Source organism: Eucyclogobius newberryi, unplaced genomic scaffold, assembly GCF_026437365.1.
Source record: "Eucyclogobius newberryi isolate DKJ021-1_F unplaced genomic scaffold, fEucNew1.0.hap1 SCAF_7, whole genome shotgun sequence".
Classification (NCBI taxonomy): Eukaryota; Metazoa; Chordata; class Actinopteri; order Gobiiformes; family Gobiidae; genus Eucyclogobius; species Eucyclogobius newberryi.
Window position 1 is genome coordinate 10,312,418 of NW_027316389.1, and position 27,552 is coordinate 10,339,969.

A 27,552-nucleotide genomic window follows, 5' to 3' on the forward strand; every position below is an offset into this window, starting at 1 on the left:
CCGAAAATAGCATTGTATAAATTTCCAATAATTTTTACGTTGGAGTATTTGAACACCTGCCAATCAACTGGAGGTGACTTGGATGTAGGAACACTAACATGGCACGATAATCAAGCTTTGCAATTGGCTGCCGTGTGCGTCGCTCCCGAGTAGATTTGACAGATAAACACACAATATTTAGTCACTAAAACCATGCATACCAAGAGAATAGAAATGAGACCAAGTGACCAAATATTATCCTTTTAATGTGATACAGAACTGTAGCAAATCCTGTTCATGGAACTTTTGGAAAGCTAGACATTGCAATATTACATGGGAATATCCTTGTTTGTAGAGTATTAATTAAGATGTAGAGTTTGAGACTGGTCCTGTTTCAAGAAGCAGGTTTAGCACAAACCCTGAAAAGAGATCAAGTCAGAGTTTTCAGTTTCAGAGTTAAATGTAACTGAACTGTGGCGCAGAGTCAGCGTTCTGTTTAGACAATTCACGTCCGCATTTAGACTTACTGAGCAGTTAAATATGGAATGAATCCAAAAAACTTTTATAAACTAAATTTAAGAAAGTGAAAAATTAATTTTAGTTTGATGCCATGCAAATGGATAAACTTTTATTGCAAAAGTAAAAAAGACTAAAACCTACTTTATTTTGAGCACCGCAATTTTGTGTTCAATTGAACAACTTGACGTGTCTAAATAAAAGTGACAATTGTATTCACTATTCTGATTACTCTGACCATAATTTCACATCCCATAATACTAAACCTGAATATAACCTATTCATTACCACGGTTTCTGGGCTCCATCAATAGTGGATTTTCTCTTCAGCTTAAGTTAAGGTGAACAAATCCATTTTCTGAAACAAAACTCAGTTTAGCCCAGTCCAAGTATAGTAAAGTTAGGAATTAAACGCGGGGTACATTTAACTTGCAAAGTGAAATAGGGACATGGTTTGTTAAATCAGTGTCATGAACAAATCTATATTTCCATGTCCATGTTTAATTAAATACTAAAGGATGGTAATAAACTACCTGCTGACCCAGCACTAGATAAAGAAGGGCATCATCACAATCTACAAGTGTTCATCTCAAGTCATTACATAACCGTAACAATTTCACACAATATTCAATATATAAAAGCATTTCACACAAAAACACATCAAATCATTAGAACTCTTCTCACTGAGGAAAAGTTGTGGCTTCCAAATAGGACTTCATATCCCTTTCCAAGGAGCCTGTGAAAAAAATAAAGTATCAAGTATAATGCCATTTACATCTCCCCCTCAAGGAGAATGTTGGTGTCCAAATGCTGAAAGACAAACAATGTTTTCATTTGTAACCTTCATGAGCCTTGACCCTCCTTAGGTTTTTCTGGTGTTCCTTCGATCTCTTCAACTCCCGCTTGTGTCATCAGATCAGCAATGTTTTTCTCCAAGTCATCGATGCGGGTACTCATCTCATCAAGTATGAACGTTAAGGCACATTTTACAATGAAATTAAAACATGTTTTACAGGTACAGCAATAATGATATCACAGACAAGCAACAGCCAGTAAGGATATTCCTTCCAATGATCTGGTCTGACATAGTCTGGAACTTGTCTTGCATTTGTTGCAGCAGAGTCTGAACCTACAAGAGAAGAAACAATCTTACTGTCAAGTGAAATATCAAGCTTCTCTGACTCAGAGTAAATATGTAACTATTCTGAAAAGCATTGGGACTAGCAGCATACAAGCTGATGGCATTGGTGAACATGCTTTGGTGACTTCAGTGGATTAAACACTTTTGGCATACGTATCCATGACAACCATTAAACAATTAACGTCAAGTGGCAAACGTCAGATATCGATCACTTAATTCTTTCTATTTAAACTAGTCGAAGAGATGCCTGCTCGTTTCAAAATAACTAACCCAATTACTTGACCCCAGTGTGTCGTCTTGTACAGTGCAATGATGCAAGTTTACAAAACAAAAAACAAATTTGGCTAAAAAAAAAACAGAACATTTACAAGCTAGCCCGCTTTTAGCCTAGCATCCACTGCAGCAAAAGCTAAGGTTGCTAGTGTCAAGAATCGACTCACCACATTGGTTAGGTCCTGCACAGACTTGGGATCAGTCTCGGCCATTTCTTTCAACTATTATACGACTTGTTGTAAGGAATGTAAGTCCAAGATTTAACCACCGAGCTTGAAAACAAAATGTAGCCGCTGGTTCTGAGCTTTGGGTCAGCTGGTCCGCAACACGAGATTTCACGAGATCTGAGGCGGCAGCAGCGCAAAGCATTGTGGGTTGTTGAGTTCTGGAGGTAAAGAGCGGTGGACTGCAGTTTAACGCTGTAGAATCTTGGATGCTGATATTCTCTCGTTACACATGGTCGCTTTGATGTTGTAGTTGTTGTTGTTGTTGTGCGGAGTAAACTGCGTCAACATTAGCGTTAGCGTTAGCTTTAGCTGAAACTTTGTTACGTTCCTTATGTGTGTGTGAGATCCGTGCGTGAGAATCCTGCTGCTGCTGCAAGGATTTTCTAAGAACATGATGTTGGGATTTGAAAGTTGAGTCTGACAGGGAAGACACAAGATACTATGAGCCACACTTTTTAAGGGAAAACATGCAGGTGAGTAGATTGAAAATGTAAGCAATATGTGTGTGTAAAACTTATCAAACATGTAGATTTTCTGAACTAAACAAAACCTTGTTAACATAACAGCCTATTCTTGTTAACTTTAGATTTTCTTTCTTCCTCAAACTAATATACTTGTTTAAGGAACTACACAAACTAACTTATGTATAACTGGGTTATAACCTTTTGTGTTGTAACTCTAGACTCGAAGCACATCGTGTGCAAGTTTTGGTTGTGCAGCCCAACCCCACATAGTTATGTTATAATGTACTCTGCAATGTATGTCTTATATTAGTGAGTACACCACATATTCGTCATGGGACATGTAGTTTTAATGCACTTTTTATCGGCCAAATCTCAAATCTGTGATAAGAAATGTCTTTGTAAAGCCTGTTGGTGTAGTGTGTCTGGACAGACAGAACTGCCTCTGGAAAGTTGAGCTGCAGTAGCTGACTTGTCATATGACTTTTAATACGTTCAGCATTTTGTCAAGAACAAAATAATAATAACTCATTACCAAAATCACTGTCTTGTGTTCTTGTTTTAATTCGCAGGCCATGTCTGTAATGTGTACATAACACAATATACAAGACCAGCCCAGAGGCAAAAGCACAAACAGGTGAGCGTTTAACGTGGCAGTTATTATCCATCGGCTAGTATAATATAATGTTACAGTAATTGTGTGATATTTAAAACATAGTGCAAACATACAGTTTAAATAGTAGATGTCAGTGGTTCCTATAAGTTACATTAAACACAGACCTGGGTTTAGTTTTATTTATTTGAGTGTTGTTTGAAAATACTTCTGTAAATGTGCTAGTTTTAGCTGCAAAGCTAATGTTCTACTGTAGTCTCTGGGCAAAGTTTAAGCTGAAGTTGCCAGTTTGGGCTTGTTATCTGAGCTTGATGAGACTTGTGGTTGACAGTGACACTCCCCACCCACAGGGCCCATACTTCCGGTAATTTCATGGCCATTTTCTTATCATACTTTTTAAGAAGGTAACCTATTTTTAATGACTTACTACATTCTGATCAAATGTTAAAGCCAAACTTTTGAATATACTCCATGGCGATAATTCGTTTTATGCCATACTGTCAAACATTCGAGGCAAAGCAATAACATCTCCATGGATACAAGCAGGTGACATGCCCTTCACCTGGCCAAGTTGCAGGTCAAGTTAGATATCGGTTTCATTCATTCATCATAAAATAAAGGCTTGTGGTTTTGTTTCATTTTTGGCTGGAATCTTACATGGTAATTACGGCTTTAAACTATTTAACACATGTATTAACCCTTATTTACCATCATTTTGAGCTTTAAAGGGGGAAACTGACAAAATATTCTGAATGACCCAAACATCTGTGAATCAAACCTAACGTCCCCTAATAACTTAACCATATAGGAAGAAATAATTTAAACATGATTAAAAGTCATTTTGGCATAATATTGAGCCATTCATGTATATTTTAAGTTTCCAAAAGTTTGACCTTGAAGTCCTCCCCTCACAGACGAGCGATGGATGCTGGAGTGGGCTTGCAGGAGGAGGACGTGGAGGCCTCCTGGACTCTTTTGTCTTGGTTAGCATCCTGTCTCATGGTGTTTGGTGGAGCTCTGCCTTATGCGCCGCAGTATCAGGAGATCCAGAGGTCCAGCAACTCCGAGGGCTTCTCCACCCGAGTGTGTCTGGTGCTCCTCGTTGCCAACATCCTGCGCATTTTTTTCTGGTGAGGAAATGCACTTGTATATTTAAACATTATGCTATCTCAAATATAATAAGACACTCAAAACCACTTGCCGTTTGCACTCACACCAATGTGCAAAGAGCAATGGCTGTATTCACCTTTCCTAAGCGGTTGTGTTGTTGCGAAAAGATGTTTAGTAAAAAAGACTTGATCTGTAAATTTCTAAACTGTGGTCTATGCTTTCTTGGTGCTTAAACTTCTTATTCAACATCTTCTTTTCACATGTGTCTATGGTAGGATTGGAAAGCAGTTTGAGTTGACCTTGCTCCTTCAAAGCGTTGTGCTGATCCTGACCATGTTCGCGATGCTCCACCTCTGCTGCACCGTCCAAAACACCAACCGAGTGAGCACCAAACAGCACAGACTTTCAGGTATTGTGCCTCTCAATGCAGCAGTCCAACCCTATACTAACACCCGTTTGTTAAATGCCAACTCTCAACTATTACCATAAGGGGGAGCCATTGTTGTAGTCAGCTATCACTTGACTAGGTCCTACAGTTTGCTTCTGTTACTAAGATTCATTTACAGATGTATGAAATGATGAAAAATAAAAGTAAATATATTAGTTTTGGCGCACAATTGCTCATTCATCCATCAGTTTATTTGAAGTTTGTCTTTCTTGTTATTTATGCGTTTCATGACTTTTTCCTGTTACACACTCCATATTAATGACCAATGTTAAATTCTTAGTTTTTAATTTTTCATCACTCATGTATGTACTGACCAAAAAACACAACTTTTTTTTTTTTTATCTCAATGAGTTTGCTTCCCTTTGCCTCTTTCCAATGCAATCCTCAACCAAGGCTTCTTAAACACACAAAAGTGGATGAAGTATGCTCTTCTGCACATTTTATTCTGCAGCTTTTAATCAAGCATCGATGACACTGAGTTAGAATTCGTGTTTATCACAAGGTGTTTTCTCCTGGCGCACACCCCTGTCCCACAAGACCAGGCTGGAGGTCCAGTTTCACTGTGGGGTATCATGTGTGCAGGGGCTAGGAGGGTCCGGACTAAAATAGATCATCAAAAGCATCCGTCCCAAATGCCCCCAACACTCTTCCCTTCGCCCCTCCAAGAACAGGGTTATTTCTATGTTAAGTAGTTGCTTCTCCCCAAGACACATGTTGGCATGAATTCTGAATATTTAACTAGTTTTGGAATCTTTGCTGTAGCGCTTTCCTCTTTTCTTCACAGCAAGAATCCCTTTTGATTTCCGAAACCCTTTGGTTAAACCATTGACCGCTCTTCTCACAGACTTTCATCTGGTGATTATGCTTTTGTTTCATCTATGTTCGCCTCATCTTCTCTTGTCCCTATTCCCTTTTTGTGTTTTCAAAAGAGAGTGCCAAGGCCGCGTGTGTCATACAAGGGTCAGCAAGGATATATTCTTACTGCAAACAACTGTTCAAACAATACACACATTTGCTTTCATAAAATACATCCAAGCTTATGGATTCTTGTTGGCCTGTGCTGTAGGAAGGAACAAAACCCTGAAAGAGCAGAGGGATGTATTACCTTTTTTGTTCTGTTTGTCGCATAATATTTAGCATACTGTCTGACCTTCAGGTCTTTTAGGTAATGCCTGCACTAATGTATTCTCATAAATGCTGAAAGTGCAAGTTTTTCCCCAATGCATATTTTATTTTTTATTAATTTAAAGGTGTAGTTCAGCCTTGAAAAAGAGGTCTCGATCTCAATGAATTATTGTGTTAAGAAAGGTTAATAACTAATAATTTAAAGCCAAGAGGAAATCAACATAATTAGAGCATAATTACATTTTCTTACCAACTCACCTTCATTATCATTATTGAGCTGCAGCTGAATTTAACTTTTATTCCAAAGGCGGGGCATCAAAATATTAAAGTACCTTTTAATGCATCACATCATTTTCTATACTAAGACAATTTTATGTATTTAAAGACATACATTTTAATGTTTTATAAAACTGTCATTAGGTTGTGAGATGATAGTCTGGCTTTGCAAAAGAGAACGTAGGCTTTTCTGAAGTCTAAAACTGGAGGCCTTCTGGTTCCATTGGAACCTCTCGCAGAGCTGACTCAGAGCTGTGACTTTGCAGTGACTTCCAGCGGGGCTCCAGGGTACCATAGGAACAGTCCAGACCCAATGACACAGGGATTGAGAGGCTGATGGGGTCCAGTGAGAGGGACTCTTTTTCAAAGACAAATCTGGCCCCAGGCTCAGTGTCCCTCGTGCTGCAGCTAAAATAGAAATAACTCGAACTATGAAAATGTACTGCGCCCCAAACGAGTTTGAATGTTCAACAATATGCCTGACATAACCTCCTCGCCATTGTGTAAAAAGCTGGAGTCCATCGAGTAAAACTAATTTACAATTACCATAATCATAAGTGTACAGTCCATTCTACAATAAAAAAAAAGATAGACAGATAGATAGACAAAAACATAGATAAAACCCAAAATATGCACCATAGGTAAAAATCTTCCAGCTACGGTAGTTCTGACCAAAGCTAGCACAAAGATCTGGAGATGGGCATTGAAGGATGGGTCAAATGCAGTGGACAAATTTCCCTATGGGGACAATAAACTGTACCTTAACTTTAAAATGTACTTTATAAGAGTAGAGTGCAAATGAAATCCTTTCAATCACATGCACAGCTGAACAGAGCTGTTTTTAGATTTTAACGTTGCTAGATTAGGGGCCTGTCTCACACGGTTCCAGATTTTAGCTGTATAAAACTGAAACACAGATTCCCCATGTTTAGTCCTGACTCTGGCACCAGCAGGAGGCCGGTCCATGTTTAGTCCTGACTCTGGCACCAGCAGGAGGCCGGTCCTTGTTTAGTCCTGACTCTGGCACCAGCAGGAGGCCGGTCCATGTTTAGTCCTGACTCTGGCACCAGCAGGAGGCTGGTCCATGTTTAGTCCTGACTCTGGCACCAGCAGGAGGCCGGTCCTTGTTTAGTCCTGACTCTGGCACCAGCAGGAGGCCGGTCCTTGTTTAGTCCTGACTCCGGTACCAGCAGGAGGCCAGTCCATGTTTAGTCCTGACTCTGGCACCAGCAGGAGGCTGGTCCATGTTTAGTCCTGACTCTGGCACCAGCAGGAGGCCTGTCCATGTTTAGTCCTGACTCTGGCACCAGCAGAAGGCCGGTCCATGTTTAGTCCTGACTCTGGCACCAGCAGGAGGCCGGTCCATGTTTAGTCCTGACTCTGGCACCAGCAGGAGGCCGGTCCATGTTTAGTCCTGACTCTGGCACCAGCAGGAGGCCGGTCCATGTTTAGTCCTGACTCTGGCACCAGCAGGAGGCCGGTGCATGTTTAGTCCTGACTCTGGCACCAGCAGGAGGCCGGTCCATGTTTAGTCCTGACTCTGGCACCAGCAGGAGTCTGAGATGTCTGAGATGTACTTTGGTGCTAGGCCATGGAGAGACTTGTACACAAGCAGAGCTGCTTTAAAGTATATACCTTGAGGCTTGAGTAAAAGGACAGTGCTTGAGTTTTAACTACTGCAAAAATAAATAGAACATTAAAAAAAATCTGTGACAAAGCAGTGCCCTCCATTGGTGACTTTGTATTACTTCTGCATCTACCCCTACTCTCTGTGCATGATTTCTATTTACTCTTTCTTGAATTTCTTGAAGACTCTTTAAACACATTCCTCAGCAGACATTTCAATAGGCAGCCCTGTTTGACAGAAAGCTTGTTGCCCCTTCTCTATTGAGCATCCTTTGTGTGAGACGGTGTGAAGAGAGGAAATGATGGGCTTCTTGATAGTCAGTATTGACCCTGGGTCATCCTTAAAAAACATGGCCACTCAACAGCAGAAAGCCTTTTCAATTTGTACAAGATAACCTCTCTGACAGAGGTGAGGCTGAGTAGACGTTAGAAGCATGCTGGGAATTATTTAAAGGGGGAAGAATGCCCAGGTCCTAATTGAAGATAAGATGACCTTTATTTGTCCCACAATGGGGACATTCCAGGTTAATTTCACTGGTTTCAAAGTATTCTTGTTTTCTCTTTCAAAGAAAACAAACTATATTCAGAAGTATTTGGTGAGTGACAGATTATACAATGTTAATGTCTAGGGTTGCAAAATATCAGAAATGTGCAGTGGATTGGGACGTTGCTGTGGTCTCTGCTGCCGTGGTGTCGTGGGTTTGATTTCAACCCTTGAATGTCTCTTGCCTCTTTCTCTTTGTTCAAGCTACAGCTATTCTATTGATTAGAGCATTCGGGACAGAAAAATCATCATCAGATGTGACCTCTTGGGCTTCATGACCATCAAGGCCAACATGATATGTCTGTGCTGCGTGCTCATCTCACACATCCTCGGATGAAGATCGGATAATTTTTTACATTCCGTAAACCATTTTTAAAAGCATATATATATTTTATTGTTCATACTAATAAACAAACAACAAATATGGAGTTTCTGCTTAAAATAACGCATGTTATTCTTAATTTCAAAAAAGTATGTCCCCAAAACGGCAAAATTTAATAATAATAATAATAACCTTTATTTATATAGCGCTTTTCAGTGACCCAAAGACGCTGAACATATATAAAAAAGGGGGGGTATTTACAGACAGGGGGGGACAACACGTACAATACACATTAATATACAGATAAAATGAACAAGACAGAAGAAGTAGAGAGAAAAAGATGGGGATGTAACAGGGGGTAGAAGAGTAGGCAATGGGGTAGAGGAGGCTAGGGGTAGGGGAGGTCATAGGCTTGGGTGAAGAGGTATGTTTTTAGGCGGGATTTGAATGTTGTGAGTGAGGGAGAGTGGCGGACAGGTTGGGGGAGGGAGTTCCAGAGTCGGGGTGCTGTTCGGGAGAATGCTCTGTCGCCAAAAGTTTTGAGTCGGGATGTTGGTGCAGTCAGGGTGAGAGAGGAGGAGGATCGGAGAGCTCGGGAGGGGCGGTGGGGGATGAGGAGGTCATTTCACTTCATCAGTCCAAATCGTTCTGTTAGAATATATACAAAGGAATAATTCACTTGTCACCAGACTACGTTCGTAAACAATTACAGTAGCTATGAATTACTTTGCGTTTCATGTTACATACCAGTAACTTAAAATAAGAAACTTGTTTGTAAAACTTTGTTAGTGAGGCTGGTGAGACCTGGTGTTTTGTGCTGCAGTCATTCTGCAGCATTAGTTCCTTGTGCCTTTCACTTTAGCCTCTGTGTCTTCGCCCGTCATCATGGACTTTCTGTTTTAAATATGGCGCTTTCTCCTCTGTTGTGCTTTAGTTGCTGCAGGTCTGCGTGGAACAAGCTCTGTGTGGAACGAAAGTGCCACAAGTTGTTCTGTGTACTCCACGCGTCACAGATTCATGCAGATAAATAAGTTAATTAAACGAATCATCGAGGCAATCAAATAATAATCAAAGCTTTTTTTTAATGTAATTCCTCAATTTACCTGATTTACTCAATATACTCGATTTACTCGATTAATCGTTTCAGCCCTGGTCAAGATATTTATCCTTGAGTGGTATGCTTGTTTGTTTTGGTTTATTTCCACAATGCTGCCCAGTGATTGTCTAAAATCCGTCACACTGGTGAGTTAGAATCCGATCACAACAACAAGAGAAGGACAATATGTATTCTCATAGTGTGCAAGGTAAGGTGTGGTAGCCAACAGAGTGAAACCACCTAAAAAACAGACATTGGCTCCATCCAAAATTGGGCTTCCTTCTCTCTCTTAGCCTTTGAGAGCTACATCATGAGGTCAACACTAAGACCAAGAAGGGAACGACAGCTGTTCAGTGAAAACTACAAAAAGCGCATGCATCCTCCTCTGCTGACTGATATTAATGATAATTATTTCAACCTTTTAATCTTTACTATTCATGTTTCCATCACAACAAGAAATACATAACACAAGTCACCGAACCATGAAACACCTCGATATAAGCACATGACTTTGATCCAGACTCCCCACACAGCACAGTCCTTGTCACAGAAAGAGCAACTATTCCACTAAAGGCTGTTCTTTTACTCTGTCAAGCCTGTTCTGTTCCGTCTTGCACACAATATGCAAAATAGCCAAGTGGGTTAAGTTTCATCTCAATAAATCTTAAGCAAATGTGCACAGGATTGCATCAAAATAACATCAAATGGGCAGAAGTGGCTCTAAACAGTTACACTTTATACGTACAAGTTGAGTTTATTCATGCAGATGATTGAGAAAATGATTTGCTGATGTGTCTATTTTAATTTGTAAATTTGTACAGGGCATGTCAAGGGACAAACATGATACTGTAAACACACTGGATTGTAGGCATGGGCTTATTTCTCTTTCCACCCGCATACTTATGAGACACTGGAGGCCAAGTGGGTGAAGTGTCTTGCCCAAGAATATAAGGACAATCTGCAGTACCGTTCCCCTGTGGGACCTGGCGTTCCAGTGGTCTCTCATTCAAGCACTAACCAGGCCCGTTCCTGCTTAGCCTTTTGAGACCTTTTTGATGACGTGTTGGGATGGCCTCGGTCAATTTGGACGGTCCTTGTCATGCAGAGGATGTTGCACGTCCGTGTCAATGATAAGGAAAAGGCTTATTAAACCATATCGGATGGAGCCCTTGAGGCTTTCCATGGTGCATGTTTACGGCCTCTAACCTGTCTCCTGTCTCTTAGCTATGAGGTCATAATAATATCATAGACAAAAAGGGGGACAGGTGTGAACAGTCCGACTAATGGCAGGATTCCATTTAACAGCTTTGCTTGAATATACTGGCACGGGTTCCTCTGTCACTTCATTATAGCTATAGCACTAATGTTTGTAACACCTGTGCTTTTTCCAGTTTGGCAAGCTCCAAATCTGCTGTGAGAAAAAAAGCTCCCATTAGTTTAGCAGCGCTTCATACTTCATTTTCTCCGCCAGTGAATTTAACCCTTTTTCCAACAAGACCATTTGCAATAGAGCATCTAGTGTACTTTTTAATGTTAACGTCCACTATCAACTCATTTCCATTAATGTACTCCAAAATACAAGCATTATACTGAATATATTGACAAAAAGGGGTGCCTTTTTCAGTCCATTGGATATTGAATTGGATTTTATATCGGTTCCCCCGTCTTTTCTAAGCATTGCCAACTATTGTAGATTCCTTGCTTTGCTACAGCATCAAGGAGTTATAGAGTACATACTTTGTAGTTTTAGCTCATTAAACTGAAAGATTAGTCTGACCTGTAGCTTGGATGCCAACCGCCATAAAACAACAACAACAACAACAACAACAACAACAACAACAACAACAACAACAACAACATTGATCATAAGCTCATCATAGAGAATTTGATAAAGGCAAACATTTCAAAGCCCTTGAGTAACTCATTAAAACTACCCAAACTCTTTTAACTTATTGCATTCGCTTTGGAAGAATAGTCACTGGAGACTCATATGTTGATTATAAGTTGTTCAGTTAAGTTTTTCTTAGTTTTTACTCTGTGCAAATGTTTAAGCTGTTGTATAATGCAGCTGTGCTTGGAAGTTCATTCCCATGTCCTAATTAGAAGATGAAGATGTGCGCTGGGCCCTGGCCCTCTATGAGAAACTACTAGACTTTACTAACTCAGTTCCAGTATGTCTGGTCTGGTCTGGTCACCCAATTTGTATAGTCTCACTTAAAGGTACACTATGAAACCTTTCTGGTGGAGGGTCGGCCAGCTGCTTGTCACTATGGAGATATAAATGTTTTGCTTGAATCGTCCACAATGTAGCATAATTTATAACCTTGCTCATGCCAGATGGATCTGTGTCTCACTCTGAATCGAGTTCTTCACATGAAACAATACCGACAGTGTCTCGATGAAAGCCGTTGAATTGTTAAAAATGCTTGGCGTTGATTGGTCGAAGCATCACAACAGCGGAAGAAGCATGTTATTGTACAACAATATATTAGTATATATATATAGTATATATATAGTATTTTCCTTTTTACATTTTTTAGGCCAAATTACGGCTATCGGCGCCACCATGTTTGTTTCGGGTTGTTTTGCCTATCGCCAAAACTACATTGCTGCTCTGTGATTGGTCACAGTCCCGTCTGTAAATGGCATGTGAGTGGCCCGTTAAACCACTGCTACGGGCTGCAAACGAATCAGCAGGAACCTAACGAGATGGATTCTTTTAGACTTTGTGAACTCACCAAAATCGTGAGAAATCATCTTGCTGGCAAAGTTACATCATTTTAGATTTTATTTTTGCCGAAAATGACTCCACAGATCTGATCAGTTACTTGGCTGGATGTTGTCTTCTGCTTATCTGCATAGAAATAGAAGATCGATAATTCAATACTATGGAACATTCCAGGCAATGCAATAACATCTCCATGGAGACAAGCAGGTGGTGAGCCCTCACCCGATAAGTTACAGTGGACCGTTAATAATTGAACAGCCAGAACTATAAACTGTCAGAGGCCATTTTTGCCCTGGTAAACAAGTAGCCCAATGATGCAACTTCCAGCAACAGTTGTGTTTGTTTACTGTATTGTTTTTTATTCCTTCTGCAGCATGTCGTGGGGACAGCTGCCGGAGCAATAAAAGCAGGTCTTCACCTTGGGCATCTATGGAAGTGTATAAAACAAACAGTGGCAGAAAGTAACTAAATACAAAAGTATGGATGGATGCATAATTGGTATCTTTACTGTAATTGAGTATTTCTTCCACAACTGGAAGTGAAAGCCCAAACCACCTCTGCAGGCTTCTCCAGAATGTCCCTGCTTTCAATATTTAAATGATACATCTTCAACAATCTCTTCTTTTCATTTTTTGAGTTGGCTATTTATCGTAATTCAGTTAATGCAAAAATAGACGGGGGCCCGGGGCCCGTAAGCAGTCAAATCTCCGCCGTGCCCCTGTATCTAAATTCCTCGAAATATATCAAGATTTAACTAGTCATTTGGACATATTCGGGGCATTTTCATCTCTTAAGTTTCGTTTTGACAGACATGCCCACTTCGCAGTTTTCTCGCTTCTCATTGGCTGAGCGGTGTCCGTGATCTAATTTCAATGAAAGCGGGCACCTGATTGGCCACTGCGTTCGGTCTTGTTCGGATGTACTCGGAAATGCCCGGTCCAATTTTGCCCCAAACCAAACGTGATATCCAGGTTGGCGGGCGTCAATCTACCCAGTCCACAATTCAGTGTTTTTAAAGTTGTTTGCAACAAAAGCTGTGTCAATTTGGAAGTATCCAAGGGCCCCAAGGGCCCCAAGGGCCCCGCTCTTTGGAGTTGTTAGCATCGGGGCAATGTATATATGTTAGTAGTTTATTTTGTAGGCTGTGATTTTATATATTCCACAAGATCTCCTTGTGTCAAATGCTGTAAACAGTATTTATTTTGTATCTAAGAAACATTATTATATTAAATTATTAAACAGTTTTAAAGATCATGATCTCTGGTTTATATGATTCAGTATTTGTGCTCTTCATATCAAATAAAAGATAAAAGTACTTTAAATTGTTTTACATGCTAATAACGAGGTTTAAAACAACACATTTATCTTGTTCTTATGACGCCGCGATGCCGCGCGTGCTTGTGGACCCCTGAAATTGCTGGGGGAGCCCCCCTGGCCCCTAACTTTGAAAATCTATTTTGCATCACCACCGTTAGTATGTGTAAACATCTCATGTTACTGGGCACTTGCGGCTTTATTGACAGGTGCGGCAAGTTCTGTTTTCTTCGTAAATTTCGTGTTCTCTACTTTTATTCAGGAGCAATGTATAGCCCGAAAAGTACGGTAATTGCATCTAATTTGCATTGTGGTACTGGTTTGTTATTTATTTGTATTTTGTGTCACTGTAAATTTGCACGTTAACCTTATGTGGAGCGGTTTTGTTTGTTGACTCTGCGCCGTGAAGGTGACATTGTTTGTTTGGGGGAGGCTTTGCTATGGCACACACACAAAGCAGTTACAGATCCAACAAAAGCCCTGCCTTTCTCGCTTTGTCTGCTCGTCATTATATTTGATTCAACCCGCGCTTATCTGTATCGGATGGAGGCCTCTGGTTGATAATGTGTCTGAACAAAGGGTTGTATTAAATATTTTAAAGCCCTGTGGTGCCCAATGCTGTTGTGTCCTTATCTCAACCCCTGAAGCGCTCATCGACTACAGGGTTATTATTGAGGCAGATCACCTTCATGCACGCACAGGCTTAACTTACGCTGTTCTGTCTATTACAGCTAACAACCTGCACTTCCCATTCAGCCCTTGTTCAGATGACACTCATTAACAGAGTTTATTCAACCTATTAATAGAGAAGAGTAAACGCAGAAAACGGCAAGGTCAACCAGATGACTCAGACTCGGAACATAGTCCAAAGCTACTGCATTTTTTTGTTTTCAAGCTGCATTTTGTGTGTTCTAAAATGTATTGAGGTATTTTACTTTGAATTAACGAGGTCCTGCCCTCAGCGACTGTCTTTCAGGGGATAAAATAGATAAGATAAGATAAGATAATCCTTTATTGTCCACACATGGGGAAATTTCATTGTTGCAACGCAGGTAGTTACAGAGGAAAAGAACAGATAACTTATAGGAAGTTTAAAAACTCTCTCAATAGAAGAACTCTTATATACAAAACCTCTTATAAACAAAAACTCCTATAGACAAAACCCCCCATTTCCCAACAAGGGATGGAGGGGAAAAATAAATAAAGATAAAAAATACAAAATACAAAATGACAGACGACAGTATTCTTACAAAAAGCCTGTCCACAGTGTTAATAACGACAGGTACATAGAAACACAATCGCTCTCTCTCGGCTGTAGGGGGACGTGCAGGGCCCAAGTGCAAGTTTAGGACCCTTGTGCAATGTGGGCCCAAGTGTGGTCGCATTTGCTGAACTGTCTGATGCTACGACACTGCGATTAGCATTTAATTGGCTTGTTTCCTCACTTGTGCAAGGTGAAAAGACACTGCTGTAAACATTCGGCAAGTAATAATAATGATACCTGGCTTAAACCATCATTTTTGTTCCAAGTGGGATTTTCTTTTTCACCAAAATTGCCTCGTTTGCATCGCTTTCAAACCATTTCTTCTCCAGCCACTTTCTACAATAGATCACTCCTGGATGCATGATGATTGCACAGATTTATGTTCATAATTAAGACTTGTAAAAAGTACAGTTTCATTTTATTTCTGACTTGAATAAGGAGAAAAAAGAAAATTAAAAAAAGAAGCAATGGTTCAAATAATCATGATGGTAACACGACACATAATCTGTTCTCATCCATCCAAAGTCACTCGGAAGCCGCAGAAATGCCCCCTCCATGTCTCCAGAAGAATAGAGTGCTGATGCTTCACCTTTTCTATCCCTCCTTTCCCTCTTCTCTCTTCCAAGGTCACTGCAGCGCAACACTCCCTTTGTGCCTTATCTTTTCGAAGACAACCAGAAGCACCTCTGTTTTACTCGGCCATTCATAGCAAAATGGATGTGACCTTTACATGAATACTGTACTTTTCTTTACAGAGCATTATGAACAAAGATGCACGAATCACACATGACCTTGAATGAAAGTTGCTAATGTGATTTACAAAACTAGGAGTAATAGCTCTATTTCTTTCAAAAATGAATATTCAACTTGCAAAAATATGTTATTCTATTTAAATATAACCATTAAATCAACCATAAACAGCCACAGCTACCTCCATTAGTTTTCTTTTTACTTGTCTTACATGTCAGCTCAAATTATTGTATATTTATTTAACAGATATCCCATTTTTATCCCATTTTTGAGTCTACCAGTTTTGTATAAACTATGGAATAACAAGGACCTACTAATTTAAAGCAATTACATAAATAATCAGACAGCACCCACATAAGCCTACATATTCCCCTCCCTGAGAGTACAAAGTCAAGCCCTTCTTTTTAAACGTACACAGCCACAACTACAGATAGAAGCTCAATGTGAGGAGGCAGTCTTTCTTGCTGCTGTCAGCTCCGTGTCTGTGCGCTGCTGTGACGCTGTTATCAAACCAGAATTCCCAGTCCCAGCACAGTTCAGCCTGTCGACGAGCGCTTCCACATCGCAGTCGGACAGAGACGAAACAAAGAAACACAGCAGAAATGTATTGCTCATCTAAATCTGCTCATGCTGTGTCAGCCTTTGTTCTGATCCTGGTGGGAGGGATTATTACCGATTTATATGCTGTCTTTGAAAACTATGAATGCTTTGTAAAGTTGTAATTGAAATTGTCATATGTACTGGTTGAAGATGGTTTCTCTTCATGAGTTCATCCAGTGATCAAGCAGTATTAGTACCACTGACTATCTCTTTCTTGTTAGTGAGTTGTCCAGGTAGCTGGTGGGCCTGACGTAATGTAGGAAAATTGGCAAGTCTAAGAATATAAAGGACACATACTGCATTATTTGTATTGTTATTGACCTTTAAACATGCACAAGTACATTCTACTTTGGCATCTCATGTTTAAGAATGTAATGTGATGTACGCATTGAAAACCACACTCTACTTTTTTACCGATCTGGCGTACCCTCATCAGGATTAGTGTTGGGTTTCCTTCTCCTACTAGCTGCAGTGGGAATTATCCATGGGAAAATAAACACCAGCTATCTTTCCCCTGATATGCTTACGTCAGCAGTTGTAATGAATGCAATGGGATGACAGAAATGCTCAGAATGATTGTGGCAATGATTTATGGACTTAAAAAAACAGCACAGGAGACATTTGGATCTCTACCTATGTTTTTGTGAGGCTCCGGGAGAGAGGACCTCGTAAACAGCGTAAATTAAACACACATTTTTTTATGAGGGTTATAACAGTTAAAATAAAAAAAAATAAAAAAAAGTTCAGCACATTATAAGTAAAGTATTTGCCCTCCTCAGATCTGACTTGGCATGGCCTGAATGCTCTTTGGTTAGAACAAGTGCATGAGTTTTGCACAGAGCTCCTTAGTGCACCTGGCCGGGATGCTTCTGCTGACACACATTTATCTCTCAGCACCAGACTGTGCAGGCCGCTGTCAGAAACACCAGTGGCCCAAAGCAGTGGGGCTTGAGTGAATGTTAAAAGGCAGTTGGGATGAATAGTACGGCCACTGTATCCTAGAACTGTCAGTGAAGTGGAACTGTTTTCTTCTGTCGAGACTTGACATACCAACTATAGTGACTTGTATGTTGTGTTCTTTCAGGAAAGGCAGGTGGAATATACAGTACTTGCACAATTGATTTTGTATTTGAGCTGACTGTTATAATAATAGACGACTATCTTAAAAGGAGTACAGTGAACCCTCGTTTATCGCGGGAGTTACGTTCCAAAACGAACCCGCAATAGGCGAAATCCGCGAAGTAGAAACCTTTATTTTTTTACAGTTATTATACAATGAAATACTCCATAAAACATTGAAGCTCACACGCGCGCTCTCACCGGCCTCGCAAACTTCAATTTGGCAAGCGGTTTTACATACGTGTACATATTAATCCATAACGTTATTGACACACAGGTAGAGAAGACGCGGAGAGACTGTTTAGCCAATCAGAATGCAGAACACAATGCATGATGAAAATCCGCGAAGCAGCGAGACCGTGAAAAGTGAACCGCGTTATAGCGAGGGTTCACTGTATACCCAATGTTTTCATGTAATAAAGTAGAATTAGTTTTACCCCAGTACAGATATATAGAAAAAGCAGCTCTGGCAAAAATGAGATAGCTGTGTGATGTTTGCATCTAATAGAATATTGTTTTTATTCTCAACGAACCAGAAAGTGCACTGTTAGCATTCTAGTTAAAACCATCCTGGTGAATAAATATTATTCTTGAATGCCTGAAGAAAGTGGGGAATAGGTTCAGACTTCTGCAAACAATACAAAGTGTTTGCAGAAAATTACGTTGAGCAGTTAAATACTCCATTATATATTATTACATTATTGAATAAAAAAAATCTGCATATTTGACCTATATTTGGTTAAAATTACACTTAAAATTTACAAAAAAAATAACATAATTCCAAACTAGCCCTATTTAAAAAAAAAAAAAAAAAAGAAAAGTGAGTGACTGGAGTCTATCCCAGTGACTTTGGGCCTTAGGCAGGGAACACCCTGGACAGGGGCCAGCTAGTCACAGACATTATAAGCCTTTAGTATCCTAAAGTCCATCCCTGTATACAATATCTCATCATTGTTCAATTTGCCAAACGCACACAGACACAAACTATCCCAAGTACAAAAAAATCAGGCTAGCAAAGTATTGCTGTGTTGAAGACAAAGTACTCTCTCCATGGAGCCTCAAAACAAATCAATGTGATTTTAATATTATAACAAATGAACAGAATCAAGAGTAATTCTTATAGTGAGCAAGTTGGTCTCACCTCAATATAATTGAGCATTGTTTCTCTCCACTTCTGAGATTAAATCCTAATCTGGATTCACACATAATTTTCTTAGTCCCCATACAGATTTGTTTTGTAGCCAATACTTGTATTTTTATATTGTCGTTTGAATCGAGTGTTCGGTTTTCTAGGCACTGACATCTTTCTTTCAAGTGTTCTTGTTTCTTTGTGAGAGTTGCCTCCAGATGGCTTTGCTACTGGACTACTGTAGTTTGTTCATGTTCAAGGCGTTAAGGAATGAAGTCTAATGTTAAGGAAATATGATGGAATCTGATGAGTTTACTTGGAGTTTACTTGTTTTGTATGTTTAAAAAAAATATCTTTGTAATTTATGGTGTGGGTTACTGCATCACACTTAAACTCACTAAACATCAGCATAGACTAGTTCAAAATGAGCATAAGAATAAAGTATTTTTTCATTGTGTTACTGCCCCTAAGGCTTTATTGGATAGGATATTGTAATGTTAAATGGAGAGAGAAAGGCTAGAGACATTCGGCAAACAGTTGTGGTTGGGAAGCGAACCCACAATGCCAAAGTGCCTTAAAGCACTACCCCACCAGAGAGCATTTCATACTATTTTCTCTTGTGTGTAAATTCATATGGACCTCATTATCATATGCATGAAAGGTTGTTACACAGGGAGACATGTTTACATATGTGCACCCCATTAGTAAACAACAAAGGTTGTGGGGTCAATAAACAGTTATTGATGCCAGTGCAGCTCATTAGAGAGAAAAACATTCAAACATACGCAGCAAACATACACAGCAAAGATGGAAATATGCTCAGGAGTTTTATGCAAGGTCAAATCTGTCTTTAACACACTTCTGCAGAGGAAAAATATTATATCTATACATCTATCCATATCTCATCTCTATCTCTCTATATACAGTATATATATATATATATATCTATATCGATAGATGGATAGATGGATACATTCTGCTGTTCTTGTGCTTTTACTATCAAAATAAACGTTGCTAATTCATTGTTGTATTCTAGTAAGGTACATTTGAAGTGATGCATCAGCTGTGAGGCATAAACTTCTAAAAGCAGTACCCTTACCACATATGGCAAAGGTGGCTCTTTGTTACCAAATGTAACCTTTGAAACAGATGGGCGTCTTGTGCAGAAGGCACGAGTGTTAGTTCAGCCTGACATTTAGCAGCATTGCCTCTAAATTCCCATCCCTCTGGAGATAAAACAGCAGGACATGGGGCAGTGAGTGTGAAATGAAATTGATAATGCAGAAAACTTAGCTTGAAACTTTGTCTATTTTGTTGATATTCAGAATATTGTATTTGATGTAAATTGTGGGTTTATTCTCTTAGCTGGATGATGTGACAATGAAAACAAAATGTGTTCTGATCCCAGTAGTTCCAGGGCTGAGTTGAACTTTGAAAGTAGAAAAACAAAAACAAAGGATTTGGAACACGGACTAAACGGCAAAAACACTGCAACCAAGGCACTACAAAAAAGTGTGAGGCGCATGACAAAGTACAATCAAAAGGTGCCGCTGGTGTTTAACACCTGTGTTGTGTTCTGCCTTTGCCCTGTCTCGTTCCTGTCTTGTGACTGCTGTTGGTGGGTCCACGCTCATGCCACACCTAGATATAGTTTTATGTAATCCCTGGTGTGTTGAAACATGTCAGCTTGACCTGCCAGTTCCGATTATAAAGGGTTTTTAATTATACTTTCTTGTAATTTGACGCAGCACTAAAGTACATTTTCATCTCCAGCTAAAATCTGGAACAGTCTTCCCGAAGATGTGAGACAGGCTTCTACGCAATGTTCAAATCTAGACTAAAACTATTTTGTTTAGCTGTTCATATGACTGAAAGGATTTTATTTGCATACTTCTCTTTTATGTCTTTATCTGTATCTCTGAAATGAGGCTGGGATTTGTTCAGTGGTTCCCTGTGTGTCCAAATGACCGGGCACCACCAGTTCTAATTAAAAGTCAACAGGCAGTATTAGAGGAGTTTCCGGGGTGTCTATCCTGTCAACACTTTTCCAAGCCGTGGCCATGAACTGTAAAAGAACAGCTTGTGAAGGGTTGAGCGTAGTGACGGAGCAGGGCTGCAGTGCATGGACCTCATCATGGCCGACCTGAGTAGATGTAGCAAAGCTGTCAAACAGCAGCCCTCACACACTGCACGGCTGAGTGGGCTCTCAAACTAACAGTGCTAAGTCAGGCCACCTACCAGCGCTACAACTGTCAGACTCAATTGGCATCTTTTGTCTGGTTTGGACTCCAGGCTGCAGCGTGTGGTGCTTCTGGGAGTTTTAGTCTATCTACTAGACTCAAGGTAGACTTCACTTCACGGGTCATCCATCCGTCTGTATTCTGAGAGTGCTAAAACCCAGACTTGGCAGTTTTACACCTCTCACAAATGTGCAAACAGCCATCTGAATTCTGAACAATTTTTCAGATGTTTGAGTCCTTTAGGCTATTTTAATTGAACTAATCACCCAGAATGAAACTCACAAAGTTAGTAAAGTTGCAGTGAGTAAATTGAGTAGTTGTGCCATATTGATTCAATGAAATAATGAACAACAGATTTGATAATTGATGGCACTAGAAGCAATTTTCTTTCAATCGCAGCCCTTATTGTTACTGAATTTACATCACAGATATATGTATGACCCAAAATCCATGTGATGTGGAAGAAACGTTACACCATCAAACAAAATATAAAAAGTTGACTACTGTATGAGCTGAAATCACCTTGTCTAAAATGCCACACAAGCAAAAGTAGGTCTTCGAAGGACGTGTAATGTGTTAGCTGCGAGTGCTTGTCGGGCCTGTCTGGGGCACCTTCACTGCCACCTCTATAACTGAATTGTGTAAACAAAGACACTCTCTGGTGTCTGGGGTCTTTGAAGTGATATTGCCAGCCCTCAAATCACACCAGACAAGACGCTGCGTGGAAAGGTCGAGACACCTTTTCGTCTATGATGGCAAGGAAGGATGTTTATAGGCGTTGACGTGTCTGACAAACGGGGAGTAAAGCAAGTCGAAGTAGACGGGGTGATTTATGAGAGTGCATAGCTTTTCATGATTTCCGTTTACTTCAATCATACAGGTAAAAGCTCAAGAATGTTGAGATAAAAATAGATTGGTGAAAAAAGACAGGAAAGTAAATTGAACATTTAGAGCTAGAATGGGAAAGGCTAATTAGTGCTTACTGTGGAAATAACTTTATTTGTCAGTGTGGTTTGTTTTGGTAAGGCTGCATTATATATTTATCTGAAAAAGCCATGGGAACACCAAGAGGTCATACCCATTTATTTTTATATAAAACAGGTTTTCGCAGGATTTTTTCTAGTGATGTTTTTAGTGGCTTTAAACATTGTTTGGCACTCTCTTGTAGAAGTGTATGTTTTTTTCTGTGTGGGTTGAATCAACCTCTGAAAAACCGTGTCCAAATGACTACACTTTAATATTTTTACTATAGTTTTATTTGTATATTTAAATTTTCAGAAGCTATGACTGTATAACAGAACTTTTTGCTTTTGTCGCTACCTGAAATTCTTAGTGAAATTAGTGAAATTATTCTTCCCTAAATAGAACTTTTTCTAAACCCTTATGCTAAGGATGGCCTCTGCTATTATTTTTCATTATTATTCCATAATTCTTTGCCATTTTCTTTCCGTGCGGTTAAAGGACAAGCATACAGGAAGTCATGTGGCAACAGTCAATAGTGTGTTTCTCCTTGTTTCTACTTTACATATGGTCAGCTGGTCATGTCTCTTTGTGCGGCTCTATCTAATAAAGTAATTAATCACATTAGCCATAAACATGCCACAGCGAGCTGCAAGATGTCTGTCTCTGGTTAGTTCCAGGTTGCAGTAGCAGATGCAGCCTGCTGGAGTGTAATGAAAGCAACCCATGTGTCACGCTGTTTAGGGCTGGAGCAGGGCATCTGTTTGTTCAACTATCAAGTGTGTTTTACAGTGCATCACTTTTTTTGTATTGTAATAACCTTATTCCAAAATGGATTCAATTAATTATTTGCCTTAAAATTCTAGAAGGTTGTTAGCATTCTTTGCAAATGTTATAAAAAACAAAAACAATGAAGTCCAAGGAACGGTCTGTAGACCTCCGAGACGGGATTGTCAAGGCACAGACCTGTGGAAGGGTACAGAAAAATGTCTGCAGCATTGAAGGTTCTGAGCACAGAGGCCTCCATCATCCATATATGGAAAAAGTTTGGAACCACCAAAACTCTTCCTAGAGTGGTCAGCGAGGTGACAAAGAACCTGATGGTCACTCTCACTCATTTATGACACTGGACTGGACAGATCTCCTGCATCTCTGTGGAGAGAGGAGAACTTCCAGAAGAACAACCATCTCTAGCATTCCACCAATCAGACCTGTATGGAAGAGTGGCCACACAGAAGCCACTCCTCAGTAAAAGGCACATGACAGCCGCCTGGAGTTTGCACAGAGGCCCCTGAAGCACTCTCAGACAATGAGAAACAAACATCTCTGGTCTGACGAAACAAAGATTGAACTCTTGAATAGCAAGTGTCATGTCTGGAGTTAAACTGGCACCGCTCATCACCTGGCCAGTATCATCCCGACAGTGAAGCATGGTGGGGTGGCAGGAACCTGGACACTAATCAGGATTAACGGAAAGATGAATGCAGCAGTGTACAGAGACATCCTTGATTAAAAACCTGCTGCAGAGCGCTCTGGACCTCAGAGGCAAAGGTTCATCTTCATGAGAACACAGGAGCTACAGAACAACTCTGTAAATGTCTTTTAGTGGCCCAGTCAGAGCCCAGATTTTAACCCAATTGAACATCTCTGAGGAGATCTGACAATTACTCCAACCAACTGGATGGAGCTTGAGAGGCTCTGCAAAGAAGAATGGTACAAAAGTACATGTAGAACACCACCGTTGTATATTTTATATTTTTCATTCACTCTAAGCCATTACTGTAAACAAATGTCAAGTGGTAAACAATTTTTACATGATGACATTTATAATAGCACATTTCTGCCTCTACACTTTACATCAAGAAACCACTCACACACATGTTCATACACCAATGTATGCTGTCACACTATGAATTATGCATAACATTAAATCCACTAATTTGGAATTATCTTAAAGGTCCAACAAGGCGTTTAGATAGGATTTAAAAACAGCCTACAGGGGCCGACTAGGCAAAAAAACGACTGGCTTCGGCATTCTCCGGACTAATAAAAAGTACTTACACATTTTTTAAATAAAAAGGTCGTTATGGAAAGCCAATATGATCACACTCCGCCACTTAGGAGCGGCGCTTTTAACACCGTCTGACGTTATGCCGTGCGCCGTAAACGAGCGCCGTAATTTACGCCAGACGGCGCTCCTAAGTGGCGGAATGTGATCTTATTGGCTTCCCATATTATCAAGCGCCGTGCTCCGCCGCGAGCAGAAAAGTTACATTACGGCGCTCGCACGGCCGGTGATCTGGTTTATTTTGGACCAGAATGGAAGTTGTCTACGTTATTGAGTGTGGCTTTCTTAACTATATGATGGCGTTGTATGTTACTTGAATAAAAAACACTATCTTTGTTTTTCAACCTGGCAGATTTTTTTCAGCCTGGTGCTATCTTTTGGGTAGTGCGCCGCTGCACAGTTATCTTAATACCTGGCGGTATCTTTCTAGCATGGCGGGGGCCCGCCGGCCAAAACCCCTCAGCGAGAACACTGTAATATTCCCCTTTTTTCTAAGATTTATTAATAAAATGGCCGTCCCTGCACTCGAAAATGCCCGTCCACATTTTAAAATACCCCGTCCAAAATACGGGAAGACAGCCCTCTATCTAAAAGCCGGGGTCCAACATAGTGCGCTCCAATTTATCTTGTAGCAAACAAAACATAGCATCAAAGTTGGCTTTTTTAAGGATGTAGTGTTCAAGTACTCAACATTTTGGTTTATTACGAGCCATTTCATACGTTGCTTTTCTAACTTTTTTTTTTTTACCAAATAGATCTACAAAAAAGTGAGGTTGGATAGTCCCATACGCAGTGCCACATCCGAGTTCCCTGCTGACTAATGTCTTATTAGTTTGTCACCCCTCTTTGCTGACGTCAGCCCCTTTTAACTCTGCGGTTATACATAAGCAATGAGCCGTCATTGATCATGTCACTTTATGCTTGGCTGAGGGGATGATTTGCACTGTCAGGAAGGTTGACGAAGCAGAGCCAACATATTTGTTTAGAAACCCTCTATGATGGCTTGAACTAACTGCCAGACTTGATTTTGCTTACAGATCAATTTATATAAGCTGAAATGCCTACATTTTATCCCACATCCTATGGCCTTGTTTTAGAAGCAGTCCACCTCTTCTATAGAATGCGGTCTTATGTTTCAAAGGTCTCACAGCAGCTTGAGACGACATTGGTCTTTGTAGTCATTTAAGCTGTAAAAGGTTAGGCTGAAAAATAGGCCTGTCAGCAAGGAGATAGCTTTGGACTAAAAGCCATAAACTTTCCAAACGTATAGTTGGACGGGCTTATTTCAAAGTAATACAAATGTAAAAGCTCTGGCAAATCTTATTTATCTTTGTACCGTTCATCTATGTATATGTATTGATAAAATAATGCTTGCTTTGCAGAATTCCCACTCACTAATGAAACGCTCACCTCCTTCCTCATGTATAATCCTTATGACACTCAGTCTATCTGTCTTTGTCACTCTTTCATTTCCATGTGTGGATCTACCAGATACTCACCTGTTGAAAAGTACTTCAAAAGCAAATACAAAAAATATACAATTTGTTCTTTTGTACCGCTTTGCTCTAGTCATATTCAAATCTAAATCGTATTTAGTGTTATTTATGCATGTTTGAGTGATCTTTATTCTTTTGAGCATTCAAGGCGCAATTACATGCCCATTGCTCTGTACTTAATGTTAAGAAATGTTGATTTACCGCCAAATTAAATAGAAAATCTAGTTTGTGCCCATTTATGGTTACGTATCGTAAATTGGCAGACAGAAATCAACTGGAAATCAGTGGATTCGTTGTGTGTTATGACGTGTACAGAAAAAAAGGTATGATGGTTAATTTTAGGTATCTTTTTTAGATCATTTATATATATTTTGTCTTTATTTTTTCCTACGCAACCAGTGAAACAAACTCTTGAACGTACATTTTTAAGTTCCCTGTTTTAAATCGTATAAATAAATATAACTTGCATACAAATAGAAACCATTTAAACAAGGCCCATCCAAGGTTTAAGCCTAATATACTGTGCAAAGCCAAGTGGACAAACACAGTTCTTGACCTGTAATTCACTTCTCCCTCTGACAGATCTGGACTTGAACTACTTCTGGAAGTGGAGCCTGTTTGAGGACTACCTGCTGTTCTGTTTCGGCTTCACGGTGCTGTGTGCAGTGGTCACTCTGCTGCTGCTGGACTCTGCGGTCTTTGTGGAGGCCCTGGGGTCCTTGGCTCTCCTGTTTGAGGCCATGCTCGGCCTCCCGCAGCTTCTTCAGAACTTCACCAACCACTCCACCAGGGGCATGAGGTACAAGCTTCTCAAACGCACCAAACAAAAAAGCAGAGGATTTCATGTCATTATTTAGTTTCAGATTGAAGGCAGTGGCCAGTATAAATTGCAATTCCCAGGTTTTGATGTGTCAAACCTTTGTTGTTTAGGATTGGGTCCGTACAATTACAACTTTGTGACCGTCACTCCTTTTAACTGACAATGTCTTTGTGTTTGAATAAACTACTGGTACAACTTTTTGGTTGAAAGATACTGTATATAATAATTTAATAATCAATACGGGGGTATATATGTGCTTGTATATTTAGTATTTATTATTGTGACAAAACCACTGCCCTCCACCTTTAAATGTAAGTTCTTTGGCATATGAACGCAGACCTCTGGATTGTTTTTGGGATCCACGTTCATAATCTGTGTTCTGTGTGTTGAAATATGTTTTCAGGGTGTGTGTCAGTATTGCTCTTTACTTAATGATGCCTCAAATGCAGTGTGCTCCATTAGCAGACGTGGTATGTACATGGTTATGAAATGAAGCTCATTCAGAGCCTTTCCTCTGATAACTTTGGTATTGAAATTAATGTTGTATTCGTAGACCCGAAAGTCATGTCATTGTTCACATTTCACATTTAATGGCGTGCGACGAAGATACTTTAATATTATGATGAAAAGTAGTGCGGAGGCTCAGAGATTTCTACACTTTCTCTATGTTATTGGCAGTGTTTCTGTTGAACGTCTACTGTCAGCGTATGTGAACCATCAGTATGAATGATTTATTGTGATGGCACCCGAGAGTGGCCAGGCTTTCAGAGTCGCAGATGGACTATAAGACTACATTTGCAACTAGGTTCAAAAGTGGAGGCTTTCATTTTTAATCTTATCTAAGGATGTTTTGCTCATGTATTTATCTTACAAGTGTGATCTGACTGCTACGATTTATTTAATTCATTAATTTGCTGACATCTAGCGTTGGCTTAACTGCTGAGCGCGTGGAAGTCTGAATAAGAGGCGTGATCATGCCAAAAATTTGAGGTGGAGTGAAGCAAGTTAATGCATTCTATGGCCAGAATCGTAACTAATACACTTCAAAACTTGTGCACTAAAAACCAGCATATGGTTTTATGGTCCAGGTGCAGCCGGCCGCAGTGTCGTGAGTTTGATTCCTGGCTCCTAATATTTACTGCATGTCCTCCATTCTCTCTTATCGCCTTTTCACACTACTTTATTGTCGATAAAACCTGCGGGCACAAAATACAAAGAAAAACGTGTGCACTGAAAAACATAACATGGATAATCATGATAAAACAACATTCATGGGCATAAATAACATACATTTGACATCATTGAATA

General features: G+C 39.9%; 2 protein-coding genes across 3 annotated transcripts in view; one reads left to right on the forward strand and one right to left on the reverse strand.

Annotated features, from left to right (window-relative positions):
- Positions 1-224: 224 nt before the first annotated feature.
- hsbp1b (heat shock factor binding protein 1b) lies at positions 225-2,248 on the reverse strand. 2 transcript variants are annotated; one of them, XR_011924509.1, is made up of 5 exons: positions 2,076-2,248; positions 1,557-1,623; positions 1,336-1,459; positions 1,179-1,230; positions 225-398 (listed from the first exon to the last, which is right to left on the reverse strand). XR_011924509.1 is itself a non-coding variant. In XM_072434764.1 (4 exons), exons 1-3 carry the CDS (start codon positions 2,118-2,120, stop codon positions 1,338-1,340), a joined length of 234 nt encoding a protein of 77 aa, XP_072290865.1. In that variant the 5' UTR covers positions 2,121-2,248; the 3' UTR covers positions 225-1,230; positions 1,336-1,337. The 2 variants fall into 2 exon arrangements, 1 of the variants encoding a protein (XP_072290865.1); XM_072434764.1 differs by having other exon boundaries at positions 225-1,230.
- A 96-nt stretch (positions 2,249-2,344) lies between these two features.
- The window catches only part of LOC140348707 (solute carrier family 66 member 2), a 41,090-nt gene continuing 15,882 nt past the window's right edge, over positions 2,345-27,552 (forward strand). The window contains exons 1-5 of the mRNA XM_072434760.1: positions 2,345-2,608; positions 3,169-3,233; positions 4,124-4,339; positions 4,595-4,728; positions 26,007-26,223. Coding sequence (XP_072290861.1) covers positions 4,131-4,339; positions 4,595-4,728; positions 26,007-26,223 — 560 coding nt within the window. The 5' untranslated portion in view covers positions 2,345-2,608; positions 3,169-3,233; positions 4,124-4,130. The remainder of the gene's footprint in view (positions 2,609-3,168; positions 3,234-4,123; positions 4,340-4,594; positions 4,729-26,006; positions 26,224-27,552) is intronic.